General features: G+C 36.6%; 1 protein-coding gene across 2 annotated transcripts in view; it reads left to right on the top strand.

Annotated features, from left to right (window-relative positions):
- RAB10 (RAB10, member RAS oncogene family) overlaps positions 1-26609 on the top strand; it is a 45356-nt gene that overhangs the window by 10030 nt on the left and 8717 nt on the right. For both annotated transcript variants that reach the window (XM_015566377.1, XM_006767500.2), the window contains exon 2: positions 19766-19826. In XM_015566377.1, coding sequence (XP_015421863.1) covers positions 19766-19826 — 61 coding nt within the window. The remainder of the gene's footprint in view (positions 1-19765; positions 19827-26609) is intronic.

The following is a 26609-nucleotide window of genomic DNA, read 5'->3' as shown; positions in this document are numbered from 1 at the left end:
GTTTTTCTGTAATCATAAGTTTTCATTTTGGGGGGATAAATGCCCAGTACTGCAATTACTGGGTCATATAGTAATTATAAGTTTAGTTTTGTAAGAAACTACCAAACTGTTTCCAGAGTACCTGCACTGTTTTACATTCTCATCAGCAATGTGTGTGATGTAATTTTTCTGTATCCTTACCAAAATTTGGTAGTGTTACTATTTTATATTTTAGCTATTCTGGTAAGTGTGTAATAATAATCCATTGTCTTTTAAAGTTAATTTCCCTGATGGCCAGAGATGTTGAGAAATCTTTTTATGTCTTTATTTTGCTCTCTGTATATATTCTGATGAAATGTCTGAGTCAGTTGCCTGTTTTTCTAATTGGATTGTTTTTTACTGTTGAGTTTTGAGAGTTCTTTATACATTTTAGATACAAATTCGTTGTTGGGTGTGTGGTTTGCATATGTTTTTTCCCAGTCTACATCTTCTTCATATGGGCTTTCACAGAGCAAAAGTTTTAAATTTTTGTGAAGTCTAATTTGTTAATTTTTCTTTTTATGGATCATGCTTTTGGTGTCTAATAACTTCGTCTGATACTAGATCCTGAAGATATTTTTCTAAAAGTTTTATAGTTTTCGATTTACATGAGAGCCTGTGGTCTTTTGCATATGGCAGGCATTTTTTAAAAAATATATTTTATTGATTCTTCCACAGAGAGGAAGTGAGAGGGACAGTCAGAAACATCAATAAGAGAGAAACATCGATCAGCTGCCTCCTGCACACCCCCCACTGGGGATGTGCCCGCAACCAAGGCACATGCCCCTGACCGGAATCGAACCTGGGACCCCTCAGTCCACAGGCTGACGCTCTATCCACTGAGCCAAACCAGCCAGGGCTTTTTTTTTTTTTTTAATCTCAGATGATGCAAATGGTCTGAAGGCTTCAGAGATTCTGTATGATACTGCAAGAGTGAAAATTGACCCTTTTATAATAATTTATACTGTTTTCTGAAAGGTTTTAAAAATTAATTTTTTCAAATATATATATATATGAAATAAGATATTACTAAAAGAGTTACTGTAACCAAGAAAGCAATCTCTTGTTCTATCCACAGGTCTGCTCTAGAGGCATCCTCTAGCTCTTTGTTCTATTATATACCTCTGTATTTTCAAGTGATAAGCTTATACTGCCATTTCTTGAGTCATAATTTAATATTAGATGAAAATTTTAACCTCTCATAATCTCATCCCACTCTTTATCCCAATTTTTTGTTAAATTGATATCTGGTGGTTACTTTAATATGCCTATTTTGTAACTATTCCCTGTCAGGCCATTATGTAGTCTATTAAAACTCTATTTCCATAATTTAAAAAGACCAAGTTTTAGTGCCATATGTATAATCAGGCTTTAACTTTAGTGGGATAATTGTTCCACAAGATGCTGGATAAGTTATTTATTTTAAAATAACAAAATTTACTTCTTATATTCAAAAATATTTTAAAAATTGGATGCATCGATGGAAAAGTGAAGCCTGAGGGTGAATATACAAACAAAATATGAGTGTGGATAAAGTACACCAATCCTCAAGTACTAAGATTGTCAGAGGATTCCTTTGAAATGTGAATGGACCAGTTTTGAAGATAAACATACGGATTTTTCCATATTGAAGAATACCTTTAAATAAATGGATTTATTTTAAATGGATTCAAAAGGGTTTGCACAGATGTGAAAATGTCAGAGCCATAAATAGCACCTTGTGAAACTGGCTTATGCCTAACCTTTAAGATGGACTTCCAGGAGGTCAGCCATGCTCTAAACTTAATATGCCTCCCTTAAGAATAGTGGGCTTTTTATTTATCTGTAATTTTTAAAAAAATCCTCACCCGAAGACATGCTTAGAGAGAGCAAAGGAGAGGGGGAAGGAGAGAGAGAGAGGGGTGAGATAGTTGCCTTCTATATGTGCTCAGACCATGAATTGAACTGGCAACCTTTCCATGCACAGGATGACGCTCAACCAATTGAGTCACTCCAGCCAGGGCTTTAAATATTAATTTTAAGGAAAGTATTATAGCCTAACTTAATTTCAAGAGTAAATAATTCGGAATTTTTGTTAATTTGTTTTTGACTGTTTAAAATACATCTTCCTGAAAACAGTGTTGTCCCGTGCCTGCTTGGACTTACATAATCATATGTTTGTTGTTTTGTAGATTTTGAAATCTACACTTTTCCGTACCTATATGGTATTTATGTTAATTTTTTGTCAGAAATGTTTTTTATGTACCTATTATGAGCATAATACTTATTAAATTATTTAATAAGTATTATGAGCATAATACTTATTAAATTATTTATTACCTACTACTTATTAACTCTTATGACCTATTACTTTACATTTTTGGCATTTGTTGGTAGTCAGTTTTTGAGTGAATACTAAGAATCTGAAGTAAATTATTTCATTTTCATGCCTCAGAAAGACTGGTTCTATTTTTTAGAATGAAAGAATTCATTTGTAAAGTTCCAAAGACATTTATCTGGGTACTGTTAATACTTAAATTTGGGGAATATGACTCTTGCTGGGCATGTGATAATTTTGCCAATGACAAATAAACTGAGGAAAAGCTTTTAATTTTATCTCAAATTAACTGTATTTACTTAAAATATATTAGAACAGTGCTAAATTTTAGTTCATAGCATGTGTCTGGTAAATTTCCAGATTTTAAAAAAATGGTTGTAAATGAAAATTTAACAGACCTTTAAGTTAAAAATACTACTTTAGAAAGTGGTGGTTTGGAAAACACTTTTAATGGCTTATTCTATCTCTTTTGATAGAGTATTACAGAAAGAAAGTTGTTGACAATAAAAATAACTGAGGTATATATTTCCTTGTAATTAAATTTTTTTGGAGTTAGCAGTTGAAATCTGGATTATGGTGAAAAGTCTTTTCAACCAATGTGATACCAAGGAATTTTGGTTATTTCAGTAAGCACTTATCCTATATAATAAAAGCTTAATAGGCAAATTGTCCCCTTGGGAGTTTGACTAACTGGGAGTTCGAACACTTGCTATGACATGCGCTGACCATCGGGGTGGCGCAGGGGGGTGGAAGGCCCCAGCCAGCGGCTGGCAGCCTGGGGAAGGAAGACCCCAATCGGCCCTGACCACCAGTCAGGTCTAGGGACCCTACCCGTGCATGAATTTCGTGCACCAGTCCTCTAGTTGGGTTTATCTATAATAATAAAAGTGTATTATGCTAATTAGACCGGGCAGCTGAACAACCTTCCAGACGAAGCCAGGGCTGCAGGGGCCAAGCCCCTTGCACGAATTTCATGCATTGGGACTCTAGTATTGTGTATAAGGGGCATGATGCTTGTGTAGAGATGAAAGGAAAAAATATGAAAGTTTCTCTTTCAAAGAGCTCACAATTTAGTGATCCTGTTGCTCACCTAACTTCAATAAAATGTGTAAAATTATAATAGAGCTATGTAAAGATATTATGTGTGAAACAGGAGGGCCTGGTAAGCTCTGATAGGGAGTATAGACCTCAGAGGAGGATATTTAAGCTGAGCCTTAAAGCATGATTAGTAAGGTGCAGGGTTTGAGGACTATGTTCAGGTAGAGGGAACAGAATAGGAATGTAGTTGTTTGTACATGGTATGTTTGGAAATTGCAGGTAGTATAAAGAGGCTAGAGTGGAAGCCATGCAGGATATAAATTGTGGCTGGATTGTAGAAGGCCTTGAAAGTCTTGTTAAGGAATTTGGATTTTCTAAGGTTATCAAAAGTTTGAAGTAGAGGACAGTGATTTCAGATACAAGATACAACTTTTTCCTGTTTAAAAAGTGTGCTTTATATACTCTGTGTAAAAAAGAATATGAAGAGATGCATACTAAACTATTAACATGGGAGTTCATGGAGGCAAAGGATTTGGAAAATGCTGGGTAGAATCCAAGAGAGAGATGATGAGGGGCTGAGCTAGGAAGGTAAGCATTAAAATATTAAAGAAATACAGTTGGCCCAGCCAGTGTGGCTCGATGGTTGAATGTCTACATATGAACTAGGTGCTCACGGTTTGATTCCTGATCAGGGCACATGCCCAGGTTGAAGGCTCGATGTGTGCAGGAGGCAGCTGATAAATGATTCTCTCTCATCATTGATGTTTCTATCTCTCCCTCTCCCTTCTTCTTGGAAATAAAAAATATATATATTTTTAAAAAGAAATAGATTTGATTTATTGTGATTAGGTGTTGGGGACAAGATTGGTGAGAGCAAGCAATCAGTTAGATTTCTAACTTGGGTAACTAGTAATTGATAATATCTTTAACTGAAATAGTTTATAGTAGGTGACAGAAGGTTCCCCCCTTATTTGTGAATTCATTTATATCAGGTCTCTAATCTGTATAAACTATTGGAAAGGTTGAAGGGATGAGCTGTTCAGTTAGGAAGCGCTTTGGGCATTGTGCTGGGTCTTGGGGAAACCATGAACAAGAGAGTGCTAAAAATAGTTACATCATTTCTCAAAATGTATATATTTACAAACCCTTATGTTGAGGGCTGATTTTTATTGAAATATTTGATACTGTTTTTTGTCTATTCAAAAACAGTTTTCAAAAGTTATTTTAAAAAACGAGTATGTGGCCCTAACCGGTTTGGCTCAGTGGATAGAGCATCGGCCTTTGGACTGAAGGGTCCCAGGTTCGATTCCGGTCAATAATCAACCAAAGACTACATAAATAAGTGGAACAACAAATTGACATTTCTCCCTCTATCTTTGTTCCCCCCCCACCACCACCCCCGCCCAAAAAATGCACACAAAAACCTGAGTATGCATTTTTAAATAGACAAGATTATTATTTTTTAAATGAATGTAGCAAAAAAAGGAAATGAATGTAGCCCTGGCCGGTATTCCAAGTGGTTAGAGCACTGGCCCAAGCACCAAAGGATCTCGGGTTCGATTTCTGATCCAAGGGCATGTGCCTGGGTTTCTGGGTTCACTTCCCATCCTCTGGTGGGGTGTGTGCGGGAGGCAACCAGTTGATGTGTCCCCACCGCCCACCCCCCCACCCCCGTTCCCTCCCTGAGAAGATATTTTCCTCTGGTGAAGATTAACAAAAAAATAAAATAAAAAATGAATGTATTCGTTAGAGCAAACTTTTTCTTAGTATCAAATACAGTATTTGACTTAGAATCATGACCCAGGAAGAATATTCTTTTTTTTCTGAGCCAAACCGGTTTCGGCAGGAAGAATATTCTTTTTGTCGTATTCATATACCTTTATTAGCTATATCGCTAATGCCCTGTCTCTTGTATTTTTCTGAAGAATGTTTTTTTCACATGGTTGTGTTGCTTTTTTTTTTTTTTTTTTAATATGTTTTATTGATTTTTTACAGAGAGGAAGGGAGAGGAATAGAGAGTTAGAAACATTGATCAGCTGCCTTCTGCACACTCCCTACTGGGGTTGTGCCCGCAACCAAGGTACATGCCCTTGACCGGAATCGAACCTGGGACCTTTCAGTCTGCAGGCTGATGCTCTATCCACTGAGCCAAACCAGTCAGGCCTTGTGTTGCTTTTTTAAAAATGTAATTTTCTACAGTCCTCTAAGTTGTATTTTAAGATTGATAAATTAGAGATTGTAGACGCTTTGATTTGGTACTTCCTGTTTGCAAGCTTTTATTTTCAATAACTGCAATTTACCAGAGACCTAAAAACCTGAAGATCCTTTGGGCATTTTAATTCTTTGAATACTTTAATACTTCCAACTGATTTAAAAATGTAAACAAAATTTAGAAGACTCATTTATAAAAATTTACAAAGTAGTTCTTTACAGGTTCAAACATTACCAAAATATGATTGGCGACAGATGCAATAGAAATTGCATGCTGCCTTGCACCCAAGTATGTGATAGTTATCAGGTTGATAATAAATTTTATAGTTCAGCCACTACTTCTAAATTTTAGCTTATGTTTTAGTTGGTAGCATGCAGTTATGAATAATGTGTATTCCACAGTCCTTCCAAGTATGTTTTTTGTTCTGTAGGATTTTTCATTTATTTTTTGCTTAGTGGGAACACTGTTTTTACCATGATACTAGAATTTGTATTCTCATCATCACTAAAAGAAAAAAATTATCTTCAGTGTTACATACTTTTTATTGAATTCACAAATAATATTCACAGTACAATGATATCGAATGTTTTATTTTCAACAGAATGAACTTCCAAAAGCTTTATTTTGATTCCATGAATTGGATAAAAGATACCATGCCATTAATGGGATGATGGTTTTTCTTTTTGAAACATGATGGTTATACACTTGTATTTGTGATCTCGTTGTAAAGTTCTTGTGGTAATGAATCCAACAGATGAATAATTATTCTTTTTTTTTAATAGGCAAGAAATCGTAGAATTGAAAAAATGAAAAATCAATTAAAAACACTCATTTGATTGAAGAAGCATTAGAATGTTTTGTAAAGACATCTTTTGCAGCTGTATGTTTTCATCTTCAAGCAGTCTTACAGTACCTACCAACTTTTAGATTAAATGCTAATGTTTCTTCAGATTTGTTTATTTATGTCGGTGTTGTCACTTTAAATATAAACTTTGAGTAAATTATTGAAAAGGCTTATTGCAAAATATCTAGATTAGTTACAGATATACACTATAAAATAATGATCGAATCGTTGTAGCCAAAGCATTTATACTCTCTCTGTATATCCCGAAAGGACTGCTCATGCACATTTCATGTATACATATAATTTTCCATGTTTCCTATTTATTCCATTGACTGGTAACCTGATGACTTTTTTTGCATCTTGTTGAAGCAACAGTTTTAAACATTCTCCTCCTAACATCTGTTAAGACCAGAAGGAGTTGGCTGCTTTTTATTACACTTGATATCAGCTTGCTGTGCTGGAAGGGGAAATGTATTTTGCATTTGTAGAGGATTGGGAAAGGGACAGGTTACCACTGGTCATCTTTTTAGATTTAACCATGTGTTGCTGTCTACATTGCACATTTGTCTCACATAACAGTGTAAGTCCTTGGGCAGAATTTTTAGTACCAATTGACGGTCTACTAAACCCTCTCCACTTACTTTAAAGCAACTATGTTAAAAGTGTAAAATCTGAGGCAGTTAATACATGTGGACAGGATGTTGGAAAACATGACAAATGAAGACTCTTCGGGTCAAACAGATTTAGTGGTCCCCTTATCTGCAGCAGTTTGGTGGGATGATAAATATTCATCAAATAAACAAAAACACCAAACCAGAAACGTGAAATCAGAATAAATGGAGGTTCTTATTCTTAATCTATTTCAGGACATGGGCAGGTGGATCAGGAAATGCTCTCTCGCCTAAGAAACTGACATTTATGCCAGTATCTGAGATGTTATTAGGGTAACGTAGGAGAAAAGAGTAAGGAGAGGAAGGACATCCCAAGCAGAGGAAATAGTCACAAAAAGGTCCTTGGTGAGTAAAGTAGGCTATTGAGTGCAAACACTGAAAGAAGGTCTGTGTTTCTGGTGTGAGTCAGGTAGGGAGAACAGAAACAGATGTTGAAGAGCAGTTGTTGGCCAGATCAAGCAGAGCCTGGTAGTCCTTGCTAAGGATTTGAATCCCATTGAAGGTTTGAGAGGAATGTGACATTTAAATTTTAAAAAAAGATGGCTGGCCCAGGTAATATGCAGAATGGATTCTAGTTAAAGATTTATCAAGATGTATTTAAACTCATATATACATTGAGTGATTTACTCTTTAAGGAGCATGGGAGACTGTATAAAAGGACCTATCAGTGACCATGAGCCTATAATTTTTCCTGGAAATGGACTTTTAGTGCCAAATATATTAGAATATTGAGCCAAGAGGCAGGGTTCTAATCAGAGTTAATTTAATTTGTGAGCTTGAGCAAGTCATTTAACCTCTGAGCCTCTTTCTATATTTGTAAATTGGGCATGTTAGAGAAATATGTGTTTAACTTAATAGTGTTAATCTCTTAACTCTTGTTAACATATGGGCTGAGTCTTGCTGAGTCATTTTTCTCAGACTGTGTGGGCAGGGTTTAATTAAAGCCAGCTAAGGAAACTTAATGACATCACACACCTCTTTTGTAGAAGTTTTATGTTTTGTTTTTAGTAAGTTTTTTTTGGAGAGCAGTTAGTATATCAGTTCATACATATTCCTCAAGAGAATACTGTGCACTATGGCTAGGACCACTGATGCACCTCCTTATATTTTAGTGGCGGTTTGAAATTAAGAATTTTTGATTTGTGTTATGCCTCTCTATGATCTCATATATTTAAAAACATTTTTCATCTGACAATACATTCTTATTGGAAAATTTTTGTCTCCCTCCATGAGCTTGACAGGTTTCCAGTACTTAGGAGATCCCCCTGATGATGTCCATGGTAATATTAATGAATATGATTTTTTTCATATTGTGTAATGAAATGTGTCAACATTTGGAAGAACTGTGTAGTGAACCAATATTTTCCAAATGACCAGTACATGGTGTTATAAAATCATGCATGGATAAAAAGATACAATCAAAGTGTAAAGTAACAGATGGATTTAATGTAATATGAAATATTCATTTCTAAGGTTTCAGATTCCACATTGCAACTAATCTCTAAGAAACTATAACTTATTGACTTTTATAGTGTCCAAGAAGAATATTTAGAATTATCTGAATAGGCTCTGAAAATGCTCCTCCCTTTCCAACTACATATCTGTATGCAACTAGACTTTTTTCATATTCTTCACGTTTCAACCAAAATGGCATATTGCAACAGATTGCAGAAGCAGATGTGAAAATCCAATTGTCTCTTAAGCTGGACATTAAATTTGCAAAACTATAAAATCATGCCACTCTTTCTCACTAGTTTATTTTTGTTTTGGAAAATATATTTATTTCATAAAAAGTTTATTTATGGGTCTATTATTTTAAAATAAATTTTTTCTTAGGTTGTAATTTTAATTCGTAGTTACCATTTAGCACTGAGAGAGACTCTAGTGTGGGTTGGAATACTTTTTCTGACAAATTTTTTTAAATAAGATCTTTTAAACTTATTTTTTACTTTTATAGTGTGAACATAGAGTCATTAAAATATATTTTAAAGCATTCATTTTCAGGGACTCTTAATATTTTGTTCATATAATTTTATTTTTAAGTCCATTTGTGCTGTCATTCTTCTGTTTCTAGTTCTCTATTCATTCCTCATTTGTCAGTGGCTTAGTAGTTCTCCCCTATCATTTTTCACTGCATCTTTTACTGGCTTTGCAGTCTCTCTTTGTAGTTAAGTTTACGCTGTTTTATTGGAACTATTCGGCAAGAGACATACCAACAATGTTCAAATTCCACTACTCTGCTGGAATGAAATGGTGTTGTGCTTTGGCTGGTGGTATCCTAAGTGAATCAGTGCAGATTTAACTTGTTTAAGCAGATGTTTTGTCTTCTGATAAATAAGCTAGAGAAGAGATTGCTTGAAAGGGTTTTTGTTGTTTTTTAGCCAAAACAAAATGTGAGCTGAAAGCTAGAAGTGAGGAGGAGGTAAAGGTTTGAGGAAGCCAAATAACTTAGCAGAAATTTAAAGTAGTTGTGTTTTTATCTAATACAGGATAAACAAATACCATTGCAAAGTATTCTGATGTAAAAGTATCATGACAAATGACAGGTTGTCATGATATTATGTGGAGAGTAAACACTATGTATTAGTAAATTTGAAACAGTTAATCAAAAAGTCCTAGATTCTGACGATTTGGTGGTCTTTAGAGATAGTATATGAACTTATTTTTTAACAGTTTAAAATAACTTTTATTGCCCTGGCTGGTTTGGCTCAGTGGATAGAGCATCTGCCTGCAGACTGAAGAGGGTCCCAGGTTCGATTCCAGTCAAGGGCACATGCCTGGATTGTGGGCTTGATCCCCAGTGGGGGGCGTGCAGGAGGTAGCTGATCAGTGATTCTCATCATTCATGTTTCTATCTCCCTTCCTCTCTGAAATCAATAAAAATATATTTTAAAAAATAAAATAACTTATTATGTGACAAGTTGTAATATCCATAAAAGGGAATGGAAAGTGGAAAGCAGACAACATTTTGGAGATAAGTGAGCAAATTCGGAGAAAATTCACAAGAGAGTTGCTGACCTAAAAGTCATGCTGTTTGCTGTTGTCTGAGATACAGTTTGGACTGGATCAAGATGCCTAATCAGGAGAAAAAGATAAGGGCAGCTGCAAGGAGGATGGACAGTTTGTCTCACTAGTGGCAAAGCATTAGACTGGGAGAAGGCTGAAGCTGAGTAGCTAGAGGAGTACTCAGAACCAATTTAATAGCTTCATTGGGGGTTTTTAACATAATAGGCTATCTACACATGGACTCATTTAATCCTCACACCATATTGGAAATGGTAATTCATACTGTAGTTGGGGAACCCAGAGGTATATCTAGAGGTTCAAGTTTCACCCAGTGCAACACAGCTATAATGCGGCAGAGCCAGAGACCATGTTTGCCAGTGTCCTCTTAATTATTGTGCTCCATACTGCCTTTCTTAATTCCTAAAGTGAATTCACACAGGATTTGTATTTTTTATTGATGTACTGTATATAACCTAACAGATAATCGTATTTTCAAATGAGAAAATTTAACTTTTTCTAGCTGGGTGACAAAAGGCATACTTTTGTGTACAGAGAAACATGTTAATTCTTTGGTTTTATGGTGTTGCTCTTCTTGTTTTTATATTATTGTCTACTAACAAGTATTGTGGAATTTTTCAGATTTCCCAGCTGTCTTCTCTAACTATACTACTTCTAAGAATCTTAATGACCTTATGAATTAAGGGAGTTTCTCTAAAATTAGTACATAACAAATAAGACTTTATCTTGACTTAAACCTAGAGATTGAGCAGTTTGGGGACTTTATTATATACTAGAGGCCTGGTGCACGAAATTCATGCACGGGGTGGGGGGCAGGCAGGGGGGAGTCCCCCACAGCCTAGCCTGCATCCTCTTGCATTCTAAGACCGCTGGCTCCTAACCACTCACCTGCCTACCTGCCTGATCACCCCTAACCACTCTGCCTGCCTGCCTCATCGCCCCTAACCGCCTCTGCCTGCCTGCCTCATCGCCCCTAACCACTCACCTGACTTGCCTGATTGCCCCTAACCACTCTCCTCCCTGCCTCCTTGCCCCTAACTGCTTTCCTGCCTGCCTCATTGCCTCTAACCACACCCTTGCCTGCCTCATCACCTCTAACCACTCGCCTGCCTGCCTCATAGCCCCTAACCACTTCTGCCTGCCTGCCTGCCTGATCGTCCCTAACCCCTCTGCCTGCCTGCCTGACTGATCACCTCTAACCGCCTCTGCCTTAGCCCCTGCCGCCATGGCTTCATCAGAAAGGACGTCCGGAATGACGTCTGGAAGGTTGTTAGGCTGTCCGGTCTAATTAGCATATTATGATTTTATTATTATAGACTAGAGGCCCAGCGCACGATTAAGTCATGTGTGTGTAGGGTCCCCTAGGCCTAGGCTGCCATCAGGGCCATGTCCACTGCCCCGCGATGCCTCACAGGCTCCACAGACGCTGCTGGCTCCCCTGGGGTGTGGGGATAGGGCCCCCAGAGGTGCTCCAGCACCTCCTGGTGACTGATTGTTTGGTCGTTCTACCGTTACGGCGTCACGACCACAGGCCTTTTATGATATAAATAACTGTGTAATGTCAGCTTTTGTTTACTTGGATGGAATTATTTTTTGTTAGAATGACTTTTGTCGTCACTTGTAATTTTAATGCTTTGCTTTCTAAAAGTCTATAAATGGGTCTTGGACTCTGGTGCAGTTGGTTGAATGTTGTCCTATGTACAGAAAGGTTGCTAGTTTGATTCCTAGTCAGAGTACATGCCCTAGTTGCCAGCTCAGTTCCTAGTAGGGGGCATGCAGGAGTCAGCTAATCGATGTTTCTCTCCTTTTGTATCTTTCCCTCTCTCTAAAATCAATTAAAAAACAAAAACAAAGCAAAAAAGGGAGGGAACACTTTGATCATTTAAAAGAAAAAAGTCTATAATGGGATACAAGAGCAATATACAGAAATCAAATGTATTTCTATGTACTAGCAATGTAATTAAGACAGTAATTCCATTTATAATAGCATCAGAAAGAATCATTATTTAGGAATAAATTTAACATAAGAAGTACAAGACTTGCATACTGAAAACACTGTTCAAAGAGATTAAAGAAGATTTAAGCAAATGGAAAGATACCCAATATTCATGGATCAGAAGGCAAGATGGCTGTACTGCCCAAAGTGATCTACAGATTCAATGCAGTTCCTACTAAGATCCTAGCTAACTTATTTTTAGAAGTTGCCAAGTGGCTCTAAGAGTCATGAAAATTCAGAAGACCCAGAGTAGCCAAAATAATCTTGAAAAAGAAGCACAAAGTTGAAGACACACTATCTGATTTCAAAACTTACAAGAAAGCTATAGTAATCAAGACAGTGTGGTACTAGTATGAAGATAAACATACAGATCAGTGGATTAGAATTGATTGAGAGTTCAGAAATAAACCTTTACATTCTGATCAATAGATTTTTAATAAATATCATGCATCTTAAAATGCTCTTCTTTCCTGTTTACTCTGTCTCTACCTTCTCAACCTCCTCCATTACTTAAATCAGTAAGTACTTATTGTTGAGTATGGTGATTTCTGAGGAGGTATTTACTTACATGCATCTGGCCTGACAGGACTGGCTTACGCTCCAAGGACTAGTAATCTAGGAAAGTGCCAGTTTTTAACAGCAGTTAGAGAAGAATGAGTAGGTATGTATGTGAAATACAGTAGCCCCTCCTTATCCATGGTTTTGCTTTCTGCAATTTCAGTTACCTGCAGTCAACTTTGGTTCAAAAACATGAAATGGAAAATTCCAGAAATGATCAGTTTTAAATCACACATCTTTCTGAGTAGCAGTGGTGAAATTTTACAATGCTCTGTCCTGCCCCATCCAACCCAGGAAGTCAGTCAATCATCCCTTTGTCCAGAGTGTCAACACTGTGTACTAGGCCTTCCCAGTTAGTCACTTAGTGGCTATGTTAGTTATCAGATCAACTGCTGCTCGATCACAAGTGGCTATTTTACTTAATGGCCCCCAAACTCAAGAATAGTGATGCTGGCAATTCAGATATGCTAAAGAGAGACTTCAAAGAGAACGTACTTCCTTTAAGTGAAAAGGTGAAAGTTCTTGACTTAATAAGGAAAGAAAAAAAATTGTATGCTGAAGTTGCTAAAATCTGGTAAGAATGAATCTGCTATCCTTGAAATAGTAAAGAAGGAAAAAGAAATTTGTGCTAGTTTCGCTTTTGCATTGTAAACAACAAAAAATTATGGCCACAGTGCATGATTAAATGCTTGGTTAATATGGAAAAGGCATTAAGTTTGTTTGTGGAAGACATGAACAGAAAATGCATTCCCAGTTGACAGCAGCTTGTTGCAACAGAAAGCATTGAGCCTGTATGAAGACTTCAGCAAGGGATCTACTAAAACAAGTGACCACATTCACATAAATTTTATTACAATATAATCTATTTTGTTATTAGCTATTGTTACTAATTTCTTACTGTGCCTAATATATAAGTTAAACTTTATCATAAATATGTATGTATAGTGAAAACCCCATATATGTAGGGTTTGGTACTATCCATGAGTACTATGCATAGCATCCACTGAGAGTCTTGGAACGTATGCTCCACAGATAAGGAAGGCTGCCACGTATATATCTATAATTCAGTATCACTGTTGCTGGTGGCAAGATCGGGAGTAGTAAAATAAAATAATTTGCTTTTTAGTAATTATATAATGAAAGAAAGCAAATTAAGAAATCAGGTACAAGTCCAGATTACTTAGGCTTTGTTTCTTAAATCTGTAGTATCAAACTGCCAGTATGTTGCCATGAAGATATGAGAAATATCTGCTGCCACATGTGGAGAAAGAATAGTAGCTGGATTTTTTTTCTGAACTTTGATCAAAGGAGACACTCTATAAAAAAGTAAAACAACAACAACAACAAAACAGACTTCCCTGGCTCAAATATTTTAATTCCAACCTTGAAAGAATGATAAATCATTAACACCATGAAACAATAGAGGGCAGAGGGACTGAGCATAGGCTCCATGATTTTCGTTGGGTTCTCAAATTATTTTGAACATATTCCAAAAGAGATTAAGGATTGCTTCATCTTTAGAAGACAGTAAAGCTGTTGAGAACTTTCACTTCTAGATATTACAGAGTAACTGGTACTAGACTACCCTTTGGCCATAAACAGCTAGGTAACTGGACAAAACACATGAAACAACCTTTTTAAAAAAAAATTGGTAACAGGCAGGGCAGGACTGCAATCCCCGAGAGAAGGAAAACAAATTGAGCTCCGCTATCTCCCTGGCTGTCTAAACTAGATTCCAGTGCAGGATCTAAACAAAGCAAGGCAGTCCTGTTGGGCCAAGGAAATAGAAATGAGAGACTGGGGAGGCTGGAATTAATTACCATTGAAGATGGAGTTATACAAACAGATCTAGAAATCTGCAGAGGAGTTCCTTTGAGTCTTTGTCTGGATATTAAGCTGCATGGGGCTCCATGGGCTGGATAAACAACAGCTATTGGGAGAACAATTACCAGAGAGCTGGTAAAAGTATTGAGGTTTATAATGAGTTAGGAGATATTTTAGTTCTGGCCAGCTAGAGTGGAGAGATTTTATTGAATATCAGGGCCATTTGGAAGAGACCCCAGAAATGGTATTCCTTAGGACTAGGGCTAAAGTAACTTGAGAGAAAAGGCTACTCCAGCCCTACTCTAAAACTGTGCTGAAAAAACAGGCCTCAAAAGGATTAAGGTGATTCTCAACTAAATTAGCTGTCTACCTGAACAAAACTTAACATTTAAAATATCCATACATTGCCCTGGCCAGTGTATCTCTGTTGAGCATGGTCCCATGTACCAAGAGGTTGCCAATTTCATTCCTGGTCAGGGTACATGCCCAGGTTGTGAGTTTGATCCCCTGTAGGGAGCATGCAGGAGGCAGCTAATTGATGTTTCCGTTTCTCCCTCTCCCTTCTCTCTCTAAAATCAGTAAAAATGTATTTTTTAAAAAGAAGCAATGGATGTTTAAAATTTATTTAAATAAAAAATTCATGCATTGACAAAATACACAAAATGTTAATCTAATCCAAAAGAACTAGACATAATGATGAAATAGAAAAATGTAGCCCTTAACTAGTAGAAAAATCAGTAAATGGAAATAGACCTAGAAAGGACAGGGTTGATAAATTTAGAAGACAGATGTTGCATTTAAAGGAAAGTGTGAGCATGAGAGAAATACAAGATGTAAAAAAGACCTATTAGAACTTCTAGAATTGAAAAATACAATTGAAGTGAAAAATTCAGCAGATGGGCTTAATAGCAGATTAGGCACTGCAGAAGAAAAGATCAGTGAAAGGGTAATAGAAACTTTTTAAAAATGAAGCATGGGTGGGGGGAGTCTGGGAGGAAAAAGCCTCAGTGATATGTGACATTATCAAGTAGTCTAATATATGTACATTTAGAGTCTAAGACTCAGAGGTGCGGAGCTGTGGTTGCAGAAGAAACATTTGAAGGCCGAAACCGGTTTGGCTCAGTGGATAGAGCGTTGGCTTGCGGACTGAAAGGTCCTAGGTTCGATTCCGGTCAAGGGCATGTACCTGGGTTGCAGGCACATCCCCAGTAGGAGATGTGCAGGAGGCAGCTGATCGATGTTTCTCTCTCATCGATGTTTCTAACTTTCTATCTCTCTCCCTTCCTCTCTGTAAAAAATTAATAAAATATTTTTTAAAAAAAGACAACTGTCTTTTTTTTAAAAAAAAAGAAACATTTGAAGAAACAATGGCTGAAAATTTTCCAAATATGATAAAAGCTATAATTCCATAGACCTAATGAACCTAGGTAGGATACACTGGGTCATATCCTACTCGAACCATCTATGAAGAGAAATCTTAAGCCGGGGCGGGGAGGGGAGAGAGGGATATAAATATATCAAAGTAATTTTAGAAAATAGTATTTTGATTAGATACTGTAACACTAAAGATAAAAAGAAAATTGTATATAAGTATTTAACAAATCTAGTTTCTCATAGGGCATTGGTTAGCAAGTCTGAAACCACTTTATGTATGTAACTCAAGTAATGTAGTTTTGTTTAATATTCTTTCATTACAACATGGATGAGAAGCAAAATCCAGGATCACTGTCTTGTGTGGAGTTTGTACATTCACCCAATGTCTGTATGGTTTTCTCCAGGTACTCTGGTTTCCTCCCACATCCTAAAGATATGCATGTTAAGTGAATTGGTGTATAATTGTCCAAGTCTTAGTGGGGGGTGGCCCTCTGAGAATGGCATCTGTCAAAGTCCCAGTTTCCAAGAACCTATTGACTACATTAAGAGAGGATTTACTGTATACTAGGATTGAATATATAAGTAAACAGATTTTAAATACTGAGAGCCAGGTTTCTAATTGTTAAAGAAGAGGGTTACAAGAAAAGGAGAAAGTCTAGATGAACTCTTGTGCTGTTGGATTGCAATCAGAGGTGTCAGTATGAACTGATTATCTTATACGTATATACATATAGATAGGTATGGAATTGTAGGCATGTGTATGTGCATGGATTAGTAGACATAAATATATTTCCTCTGTTTTGTGGGAAGGCCTCAAAGTAATGACACTCCGGTAGCAAAGGGCATGCTTAATGTCCACATCTCGGACTCTACAAATCCTCAATAAAAGTAACCAGGGCTCTTCAAAGAACTGGTTGATTCCCAGAGCTGAGGTAGGAGAAATGCAAGATGTTCCTGGAACATCTTTAGTGCCAGAAAACAAAGAAGTGCTCAGAAAAGGTGCACTGTACTAGTGTTACTTTCTTGTTTCTGATAAATGGTTGTGTAAGTGTTAACATTAGGAGAAGATCGATAAAAAGTATACATGAACGCTGCTATTTCTGCAAGTTTTCTCTAAAATTGTTTTTTTTTAAAAAGTTTCTTAAATTTACATTTCTCTCAAAGGGAGAAAGGGGAAAAAGAAACAATGCAAGTCAGAAGACAATGGAGTAACATTTAAAGGAAAAAACTATCAACTTAGAAAACAATCCTAACAAAAATATCTTTCAAAAATGAAAGCAAAATAAAGGCATTTTCCAGACAAACAAAAGCTGCAAGAATTTCTTGCTGGCAGTCTTGCACACTATTAAAAATGCTCAAGGAAGTTTTTCAGGCCGAAGAAAATTACTCCAGATGGAAACTCAAATCTACACAAAGCATTGAGAGGAGAAGAAATTGTAAAAAACGTGGAGAAGGAAAATTTTATTTTCTCAAATTTTAATATATTTCAAAGACAATGGAATGTTTAAAGCAAAAATATTAATGTTTTAAAAAGTAAAATTTAGACATATGACCAGTAGAAGTACGGGTTTTTAAAAGCCCAATAATAGGAGGGAGAAAATACAAGTATACTACTGTAAAGTTCTAGTATTAATGTAAGAAGCAATATAAAATTGTTTGAAGGTAGATGGTGGTGTTAAATATGTATATTATAAACCCTAGCACAACCACTAAAAAAATGAAGTATATCTAATAAGCTACTAATAAAACACACATGTGGCTATATTAATATTAGACAAAGAATATTTCAGAGCAAGGGATATTAGAATGAAGGGTTTTTAAATAATGATGAATGTGTCCATTTGTCATATTTATATATTTAACTAGAGACCCAGTGCATGAAATTCGTGCAGTGGTAGGGTCCCTAGTGGCTGCCGGCCAGGCACTCCCTCTCTTCCCCTAGCCACTTGCCACTGCCAGCTGGGGTCTCCCTCCCTTCTCTGGTGGCCGCTGCCAGGCAGGGCCTCCCTCCCTTCCCCTGGCTGGCCTGCCCCCTGGCTGAACTCCTGGATAAACTCCCAGTCGAGGGGACAATTTGCATACTACTCTTGTATTATCTATATAATAAAAACCCAGTGGTCGTAATGACCACCGACCGGTCACCAGGAGGTGCATTGATGGGTCCTGCGGCGCCGGCAGGACTTGACACTGGTTCCTGCGGTGCAGCAGGTCTGGTTCTCGTGCAGTTTCGTGCGCTGGGCCTCTAATATAGGATAACAGAGTTTCAAAATACTTGAAGCAAAAACTGACAAAATTGGAAAGAGAAATAGGCAATCCATAATTACATAGTTGGATATTTCACCATTCTTTAGTAGTTGATAGAGTAAGTGGACCTGTATTAAAGAAATTGACTTTTGCCCTAGCCGGTTTGATTCATTGGATAGAGCATCAGCCTGTGGACTGAAGGGTCTGGGGTTCAATTCTGGTCAAGGGCATGATCCCTGGCCCTGGTTGGGGTGTGCATGGGAAGCAACCAATTGATGTGTCTCTCTCACATCAATGTTTCTTTCTTTCCTTTTCCCTTCCACTCTCTCTAAAAATCAATGGAAAAATATCCTTGAGATTAACAAAAAGAAAAAAGAAATTGACTCTTAATTAAGATTTTTCTGAATAAAACCTCAAGGCCCAGATGGCCTTTTGCATTTTGGATTCTAGTGTTGCTGTTAAGAAGTTTTGAGGCTTTCAGACTTGTCATTCCTGATTGTAATTTAGTTTGTTTCATTAGCCTAGTTTATTTCTTTTTTTTTTTTTTTTATATTTTTTTTTAAAAAAGAAAGCTTTATTTGGATGGACACTCTAACCACTAAGCAACCTGGCCAGAGCTCAAATCAGTCCTTTATTTGGGGAAATCAAGGAAATCGGATAGAAAAGAGAAGTTCACTGCAAATTTTATTGATTGATTGATTTTTAGAGAGAGAGAAGATACGTATGCATTCATTGGTTAATTCTTATATGTGCCCTGACCTGATTTGGAGCCCACAACCTTGGCGTGTCGGAATGACGCTCTACCTGACAGGGCTCATTGCAATTTTTAGAAAAGGTCAGAGTGATGAGGAGAAACAATAATGAAGATTGACGAATAGCCACAGAGGTAGACACACCGGGAGAATTTTTGTGCAGAAAAGAATGAGGAATTGCTTCAACTACTGCTAATTAGTTTGAAGATAGACGAGGTGAGATGGAGAGGGAAACTCACGAAGTCTTGGATGAGGTTTATATCTTAAACAGATAGGTGTGTATCTTAAAATCAGGCAAGTGTAGGCATGGCCTGAGGCTGTAAAAATTGAAATCTGAGGTTTATAAATATCAGACAAGTGGCCCTTTTTACCTTGGGTATGGCAAACATAATGGGACCAAGTTGGAGATTTTTTGGTTGGTTAAATAGCAGATTCTGTGGGACCTGCAGTACTTTTTCTTCGTGTATTTCAATACTCTGTATTATTAGATGCATATGCCTTCTTAATTAATTGATCCCTTTGTCATTATGAAATGACCCTTCTTATCCCTCATGGTTTTCTTTTGCTCTGCAAGCTAGAAAGGCTACATTTTTTTCCTAGTAAGAAATTTCTTTTATTTCTTTGCAATAGATATTTTAAATTGTACTTTTTTAAAATTTCCTAATTGTAAGAACTCATTCTTTCTCTATAGCTATTTTTTCTACCATCTTGGATCTTATATATTACCACCCAGGTTTAAAATTTGATACATTTGCTCAGAATTGAGTACTTAGTGACTATCTAGAGCCAAACATACACAGCATATCTTAAAACTATGTTTTATTCCAGTTAATTTTAGTATAGCTCAGTTTGGAGCCAGATACAATTTACCTTTTTTTTCCCCTATGTTGTAGGAATAGACTTTAAGATCAAAACTGTTGAATTACAAGGAAAGAAGATCAAGCTACAGATATGGTAAGTGACGCTAATTTACTTACTTGATGTAGTAGAATTCCTAGTCTGGAGGTCTTGTCACCTGTTAGATTCTGTGAGACTTTCCTTTCTAAAGCCAGCAATCAGGTGACCTCCTTTCAGTGAAGGAAAAAAATTATTGCCATGGATTTTGGAGTCCATGAGATCTAGCTGAGTATTTTGCCTTTTCCATTTACCATATGAACTTCAGCAAGTTACATACCCATTGTGAGCCTCTTATATCTTCATATGGAAAATGGATTCTCAAAAGATTGTTATAAGGATTTCATGAAATAATCTGTGTAAAACCTCTAGCACAACACTTTGCTCACACTCAATATAAAAAGTTAATACAACCATTTTGATACTTTGACAGGCTTAAGCTGAAATATTTATCTCCTTTAATGTGTAACTTTATAGGCATTATTTTTATTAATTCTTTTAGCTCCGCCCCCATTGAAGTATAATAAAATTCTTTAAATTTGTATCAAGTATGAATCAGAGACTTTAAGATTATAATAGTAATTTTCAGTGAATATTAAGTTTTACATGTGTGTTTTAACCTATTAAATACAATTTCCCTGTGAAATGTTACTTTTTTAAGTTGAGGTATAACTGACATCATAAACTGTATATACTTAAAGTGTGTGGATTGGAAAGTTTTGATGTGTATAAACCTGTGAAGACATAGCACAATCAAGATAATGAACATATTCATCAAAAGTTTCCTCAAGCCTCTGTAATCTCTCCTTCTTCCCTATCCCTGTTCCCCAGGCAACCACTCCTCTGCTGTCTGTCACTGTAGACTAGTTTCCATTTTCTAGTACTATACATAAATTCAGTCATATAGTGTATTGTTGTTTTTTTTGGTTTTGTTTTTTTTTCATCTTTTTGTGGGGGACATATCTGGCTTCTTTTACTCAGTATAATTATTTTGGAAATTATCAATGATTTTATGTGTATCAGTAAGTTCATTACTTTTTATTTCTGATAGTGTTCCATTTTTGATATATCACAATTTATTCACCATAAAACTGCTATAAATCTTTGTATAAGCATATGCTTTATTTTCTCTTGGATTGTTTCTGTTTTACAGATAATGAAACAGGCATTTTGATATGATTTAACTAAGGTCTTATAGCCTGAAAATGTCAGAGCTAGAATTCATTACTTGCTCAGAATATAAGTTAAGAGTCACATTCTTTTTTTCATTGTTTTTTTAAAATATAGTTTATTGATTTCAGACAGAGGAAGGGAGAGGGAGAGAGAGAAACATCAATGATGAGAGAAAATCATTGATAGGCTCCCTCCTGCACGCCCCCTACTGGAGATCTAGTCCACAACTGGGCATGTGCCCTGACGGGGAATTGAACCTTGACATCCTGGTTCTTGGGTCTACCACTGACCACACCAGCCGGACAAGAGTGGCACTGCTCATTGCTTTTGCTGCTCCTTCCAGTGATGTCCTTTACTTTCTTCATTGCAAATCCGTAGTGTTCAGTTTGCATTCATCTTGGGTTTCATTGTAGAAGGACCTATCACATCATGGTTATTCGGATGAGTGAGACATGTAAAGTACTTAGAGCAGTGTCTGATGCATAACTAATGATCAATAAATCATAGCTGCTATTTGGGAATCACCTTTTATGAGGATAGAACCCTAAGAATAATATTTTATTTTAGGATATGAGCAGAGGAGGAAGTTAGCAAAGGAGATTGCAAAGCCATACTTAGAGAGGGAAAGGGAAAATTAGGGGAGAACAATGTCTTAGAATCCAAAAGACAGTTTCAGAAAGTTAGTTCCCTTTTAAAGGAAGCTAATAATTAATAGTAGGTTATTTTTAACCAAAATGTCTTCATTACCTGACTGTGTAATTTGAAGTACAATCTTTATGGCATCTTTAAAATTTAATACAAATTTAAATAAAATTTAAACATTCTAAAATGTTTTCTAAATTTAATGAATCTATTTGAAACATAACCCAATTGATAATCAGTGTGTTTTCCTTACTTTGAGAAATAACTCAGCAAATGAAACATATTGTTTCATTATAACTAAAGCTGATCTCAAGGAAAGAAAGGATGTTAGTTATTCTGAATTTCAACCAGCTCTGCCCACTTTTTAAAAAAATTTTCTTTCCTGGTTTCAGAGAGGAAAGGAGAGGGAGAGAGAATCATTGATTGGCTGCCTCCTGCCACACGCCCCAGTGAGGATCAAACCTACAGCCTGGGGATGTGCCCTGACTGGGGATTGAATTGGTCGACACTCAACTATTGAGCCAGCTGGGCTCCTTCTAGTTTAAATGCATAGATTCAGATTCTTGCTTCAGCATGAAAAGTTCTGTGATTAAGGTTTAGGTTTGGAAACTTCAGTCTGTGCTGAAAGCTTTTTCATATATATATATTTAACACAGCAAGAATTTATTCTGAAATGTCCATTTAATTTTTGTTGAGACACAATTTATGTCTCATTAATGTCTTATTTTTTCTTTATTCAAATGATCTTCCCTTCTTGTTTTCTCCCCAGAGACTTGTAGTCTATCTGTTGCATAAGAGTGGGAGATGGGTCTCACCCTGGTTAACGCACATGTCTGTAGGCCTAATATTAGCTTGTTTGGCTGATAGAGAAGTATCTGCAGCTTTTAAAATCCCAGATCTCTAGAAAGTTCCACTACATTTTCCATGGAATAACGGGTCCTCTCAGGAAAACAGCCATAGTTGCTTCAAGTTAGCCTTTTTTTTAAGGAGGGGTGGTCAGAAATGCTTGCCCCAGTCACTAAAAATTGTTAGTGTCCCGTTGTAGAAGAATTAACTGTTTACCTTCGTAAGGTGCCAGAGACTTCAGAATCATCTTTGATTCTTTCCATTTCCTTTGACCCCTACACCCAATTTTAGCAAACCTCTTAAAATTTATCTAGAATCCATATACAATTTGCCATTTCCATTGTTACCCACCCTAGTGGAAGCCTCTATTACTTCTTTGAATCATTGTACAGGTCCTAATTCCCTTTTGCCTTCTTCCAGTAATTTTTCCAGAGAACAGCCAGAGTAATAACCTTTTCAAGTCTAAATCTGGTCATCATGGTTGTCATTCCTTCTCCTATTTATAACCGTTTTAAATTTCCACTTCACTTCAAATGAAAGTCCAAATTTCAAATCCAAATTTCTTATTACAGTTTGTAGAATGGGTCCTGCCCATCTTTCTGACTTCATTTTGTGCTCCTTTGTATATATAGTTTCTGCCCCCAGCTGATCTCCTTTTAATTCCATGAAAATGGTAAGTTCTTTTCCAGTTAGGACTTTCGTACGTTCCCTGTAGCCCTCCCTCACCCCCTAACCTCCCACTTCCTCCCGACTGTAGGTAGGCTGAACATTCCAAAGTGCCACTCCATTCCGGAGGCTTCTCATTTCAACAGAAATACAATTTGAAAACTCCATGTTCTGGCTACTGTCCCTTCCAACCTCATCTCTCCTCAGCTTTGCTCCAGTTACTATGGCCACTTTTTTCCTCCCTTGACCATGCCAAGCATGGTCCCATTTCAGGGCCGTTGTATATCAAACTGTTCCTTCTGCTCAGAATGCTTTTCGTCAGTTCTTTGCCCTCCTGTCTTCTCTCATTCAGATCTCAATGTATTTGTTTATTTTATTCCTCACCAGAGGATATTTTTTCCATTGCTTTTCAGAGAGAAGAGAGAAGAGAGAGAGAGAAATGTGAGAGAGAGAAATGTGAGTGAGAGACACATCGATTGGTTGCCTTCTACTCTTGCATCCCAACTGAGGGTAGGGGAGCAAACCAAAACCCAGGTACGTGCCCTTGACCAGAAATTGAACCCATGACCCTTCAGTGTGTGGGCTGACACTCTAACCATGGAGCCACACTGGCCAGGGCAAAACTTACCATATTTTTAAAATGTATTATTTATTGCCCCTTCCACTACAGTGTAAGCTTTTTTGAGGGTGGGGTCCAATCTGTCTAATTTGTGGTTATATAACCACCTAGAACAGAGCCTAGCAAATGTAGACACTCAATAAATATTTATTGACTAAATGACTTTCATTAATTTCTGTTCATATTTCTCGTCACATTAAGCATCATCTTTATAGAGAGGAACACCCTAATCATTTTATCTAGATTACTTCCTCCCTTACCCTATTCTTCATCATGCCACCTTGTTTACCTTGTTGGCATTTGTCACAATTTAGAATTATATATTTATTTACTTGTTCATTCCTATCCCCATAGGATTGTAAGCTCTGCAGGGCCGGAATTGGGCTTTAAATTTTTTTCTATTTTTTTTTTTAAATATATTTTATTGATTTTTTACAGAGAGGAAGGGAGAGAGATAGAGAGTCAGAAACATCGATGAGAGAGAGACATCGATCAGCTGCCTCCTGCACATCTCCCACTGGGGATGTGCCCACAACCCAGGTACATGCCCTTGACCGGAATCGAACCCGGGACCTTTCAGTCCGCAGGCTGACGCTCTATCCACTGAGCCAAACCGGTTTCGGCTCTATTTTTTTAATGAAGATAATAATTTAAGCTCATAGTGGTTTGGATGTAGAGAAATTGCACATCTATGAGGAAACCCAGATCTTGTTAAAATAAAACTCAGTCTGAGAAATTTGACATCCTAATTTAAATTTGGAGCCTTTAACTTATAGAGCAGATTGATGTTGTCTCTGGCCTGTTCCAGTGCTGTCAGTGCCCAGACTAAAAATAACTATCATAATAGCAGCTAGAGTACACAGCTTCCCTGACCCTGCATGTGGGACTAACAATTAAGGAAATAAGCTATTTTAGTTGCTAAAAACATATCACTCCTTTTATACTATGTCATTGGGAAAAAATATTCTCTTAGCTGTGTATTGTCATTTTATGTAAGGAGAATTCTATTGTCATTGGTTTACAGTTTCAGAAATGTGACTATTATACATAGGCTTAGAAGAAAAAAATTAATGGGAGAGGAAAATCAAGTGAGTAGTTTTGTAAAAACCTGTATTATGGTGACATAAAAAAATATTGTGAATATATACAATGTTTATTTGCTCTTCAGATAGTTCACATCTGTTTTTATTTGAACCAACCTGCTGTCCTTAGACCCGGGTGTATGTGTGTGGGGGCAAACCTAAAAATAATTTGAGGATGAATAAGCAGCTGCGGCTATTTTTAGCCCTGGGCAAAGGGTCACCAATTAGCCTAGCAGTAGTGGGGAAAGGGCTCTGTAGATTGCCTTAATAATTGGTGTGGGCTGGTATAATGAAGATCCAGGAAAAGGATAATTTGAGATCAAGGTGTCAAGGAGCCAAATCATCTTGTGGGGAGGATACAGTGATGTTGAAAAGTGTCAAAGTATGAAATGCATAAATGAAAATAGGTTATAGAAAGTTTTAAAAACCTTAATAGAGAGAGCATATAAAAAGAGGGAAGATATTTGTGTGCAAGAGATTTTGGAAGATGGAGGAGACAAAATTAAAGAATAGAGTAGTGTGCCATGGATCAAAACAGAAAGTTACTTTGAACTTAAATAGTGATTATTTTTCTTTTCAGAAGCCATTAATGTTTCACTATCTCTTATATTAATATTTCATAACTAACCAGCATTATAATATAAAATCTCCTCTCCAAGGGCTGTTGATGTAGACTTACTTGCTTTTGCAGAGTGTTCTTTCTTGGTGGAGAATTTAGTTATAGATTTGACACTGAAGTGTGTGTATTATTTGCGAATTGTGTAAGGTGAATGAATGGGGAAGAAGGAAGCATATAATACATAGTGTTGGGGTGGTGCTCATAGTGGAATGTAGTGTTAGGTCTCCCTAAATTGTCACTACTTATGACAAAAATTGAAGTGAAAGTTTTCCATTCCTCCTATACTACAGCTGGTTGGCACTGCTGGAAGCCCAGGTCCTGTACACTCTGTCTTGGATAAGTGCATTTCCAGCCTGGGTTTTAAGTAGGGAATGTTAACCTCTCTCTGGGGTTATAGGATAATTAGTTAATTTATACTTTTTACCAGTTCAGAAAAGAACTAAACTATTTCTACTGTAATGAGACACAATTTTTTTTTCATGAAAGCATTTATAAATTACACCTGATTTAATGTACTTTGTAACTAAATAGGTAAGATTAATAAAACATAAATAAGAATTTGTAATTAAGAAAAATGAAAGATATAAATATAGTATCTCTAAAGGACAGTTTGTTTACTATGCTTGCTTTTATAAAATTTACCTATAAACTTTTTTTTAAAATACATTTTTATTGATTTGGGAGAGGGAGAGAGAGAGAAACATCAATAATGAGAGAGCACCATTGATTGTCTGCTTCCTGCAATGCCAGCAACCTGGGCATGTGCCCTTGACTAGAATCAAACCCAGGACCCCTTCAGTCTGTAGGCTGACACTCTATCCACTGAGCCAAACCAGCTTAGGGCCCTATAAACTTTTTGGCGACCAACGCAACAAAAGGGACAGGGAGGGGGTGTTACCCACAAACATAATGTAAGGGGGGGCATTATATCAAAAACAGGATAAATTATTCATAGAGCCAGATTTTGTAGTGATTCTTAATAAGTTGATATAATGTTAATGGTAACGGAGATAAAAATTGTAGTCTAAGAATGTAAGTAAATATATAAATACAAATGTGTGTGTGTGTGTGTGTGTGTGTGTGTGTGTGTAGCCTCTTACTGGTTTAACATGATTTAAGGATACAACCTAGAAGAATTGGTAGCATGTCTCTTAGATGGTTTTTCTTTTTTTTAAAAGATATTTTCTTTAGTTATG

This window comes from Myotis davidii, unplaced genomic scaffold (assembly GCF_000327345.1).
Source record: "Myotis davidii unplaced genomic scaffold, ASM32734v1 scaffold238, whole genome shotgun sequence".
Taxonomy (NCBI): domain Eukaryota; kingdom Metazoa; phylum Chordata; class Mammalia; order Chiroptera; family Vespertilionidae; genus Myotis; species Myotis davidii.
Note: the sequence above shows the minus strand (reverse complement) of the source record. Positions and strands in the feature narration are given on the sequence as shown.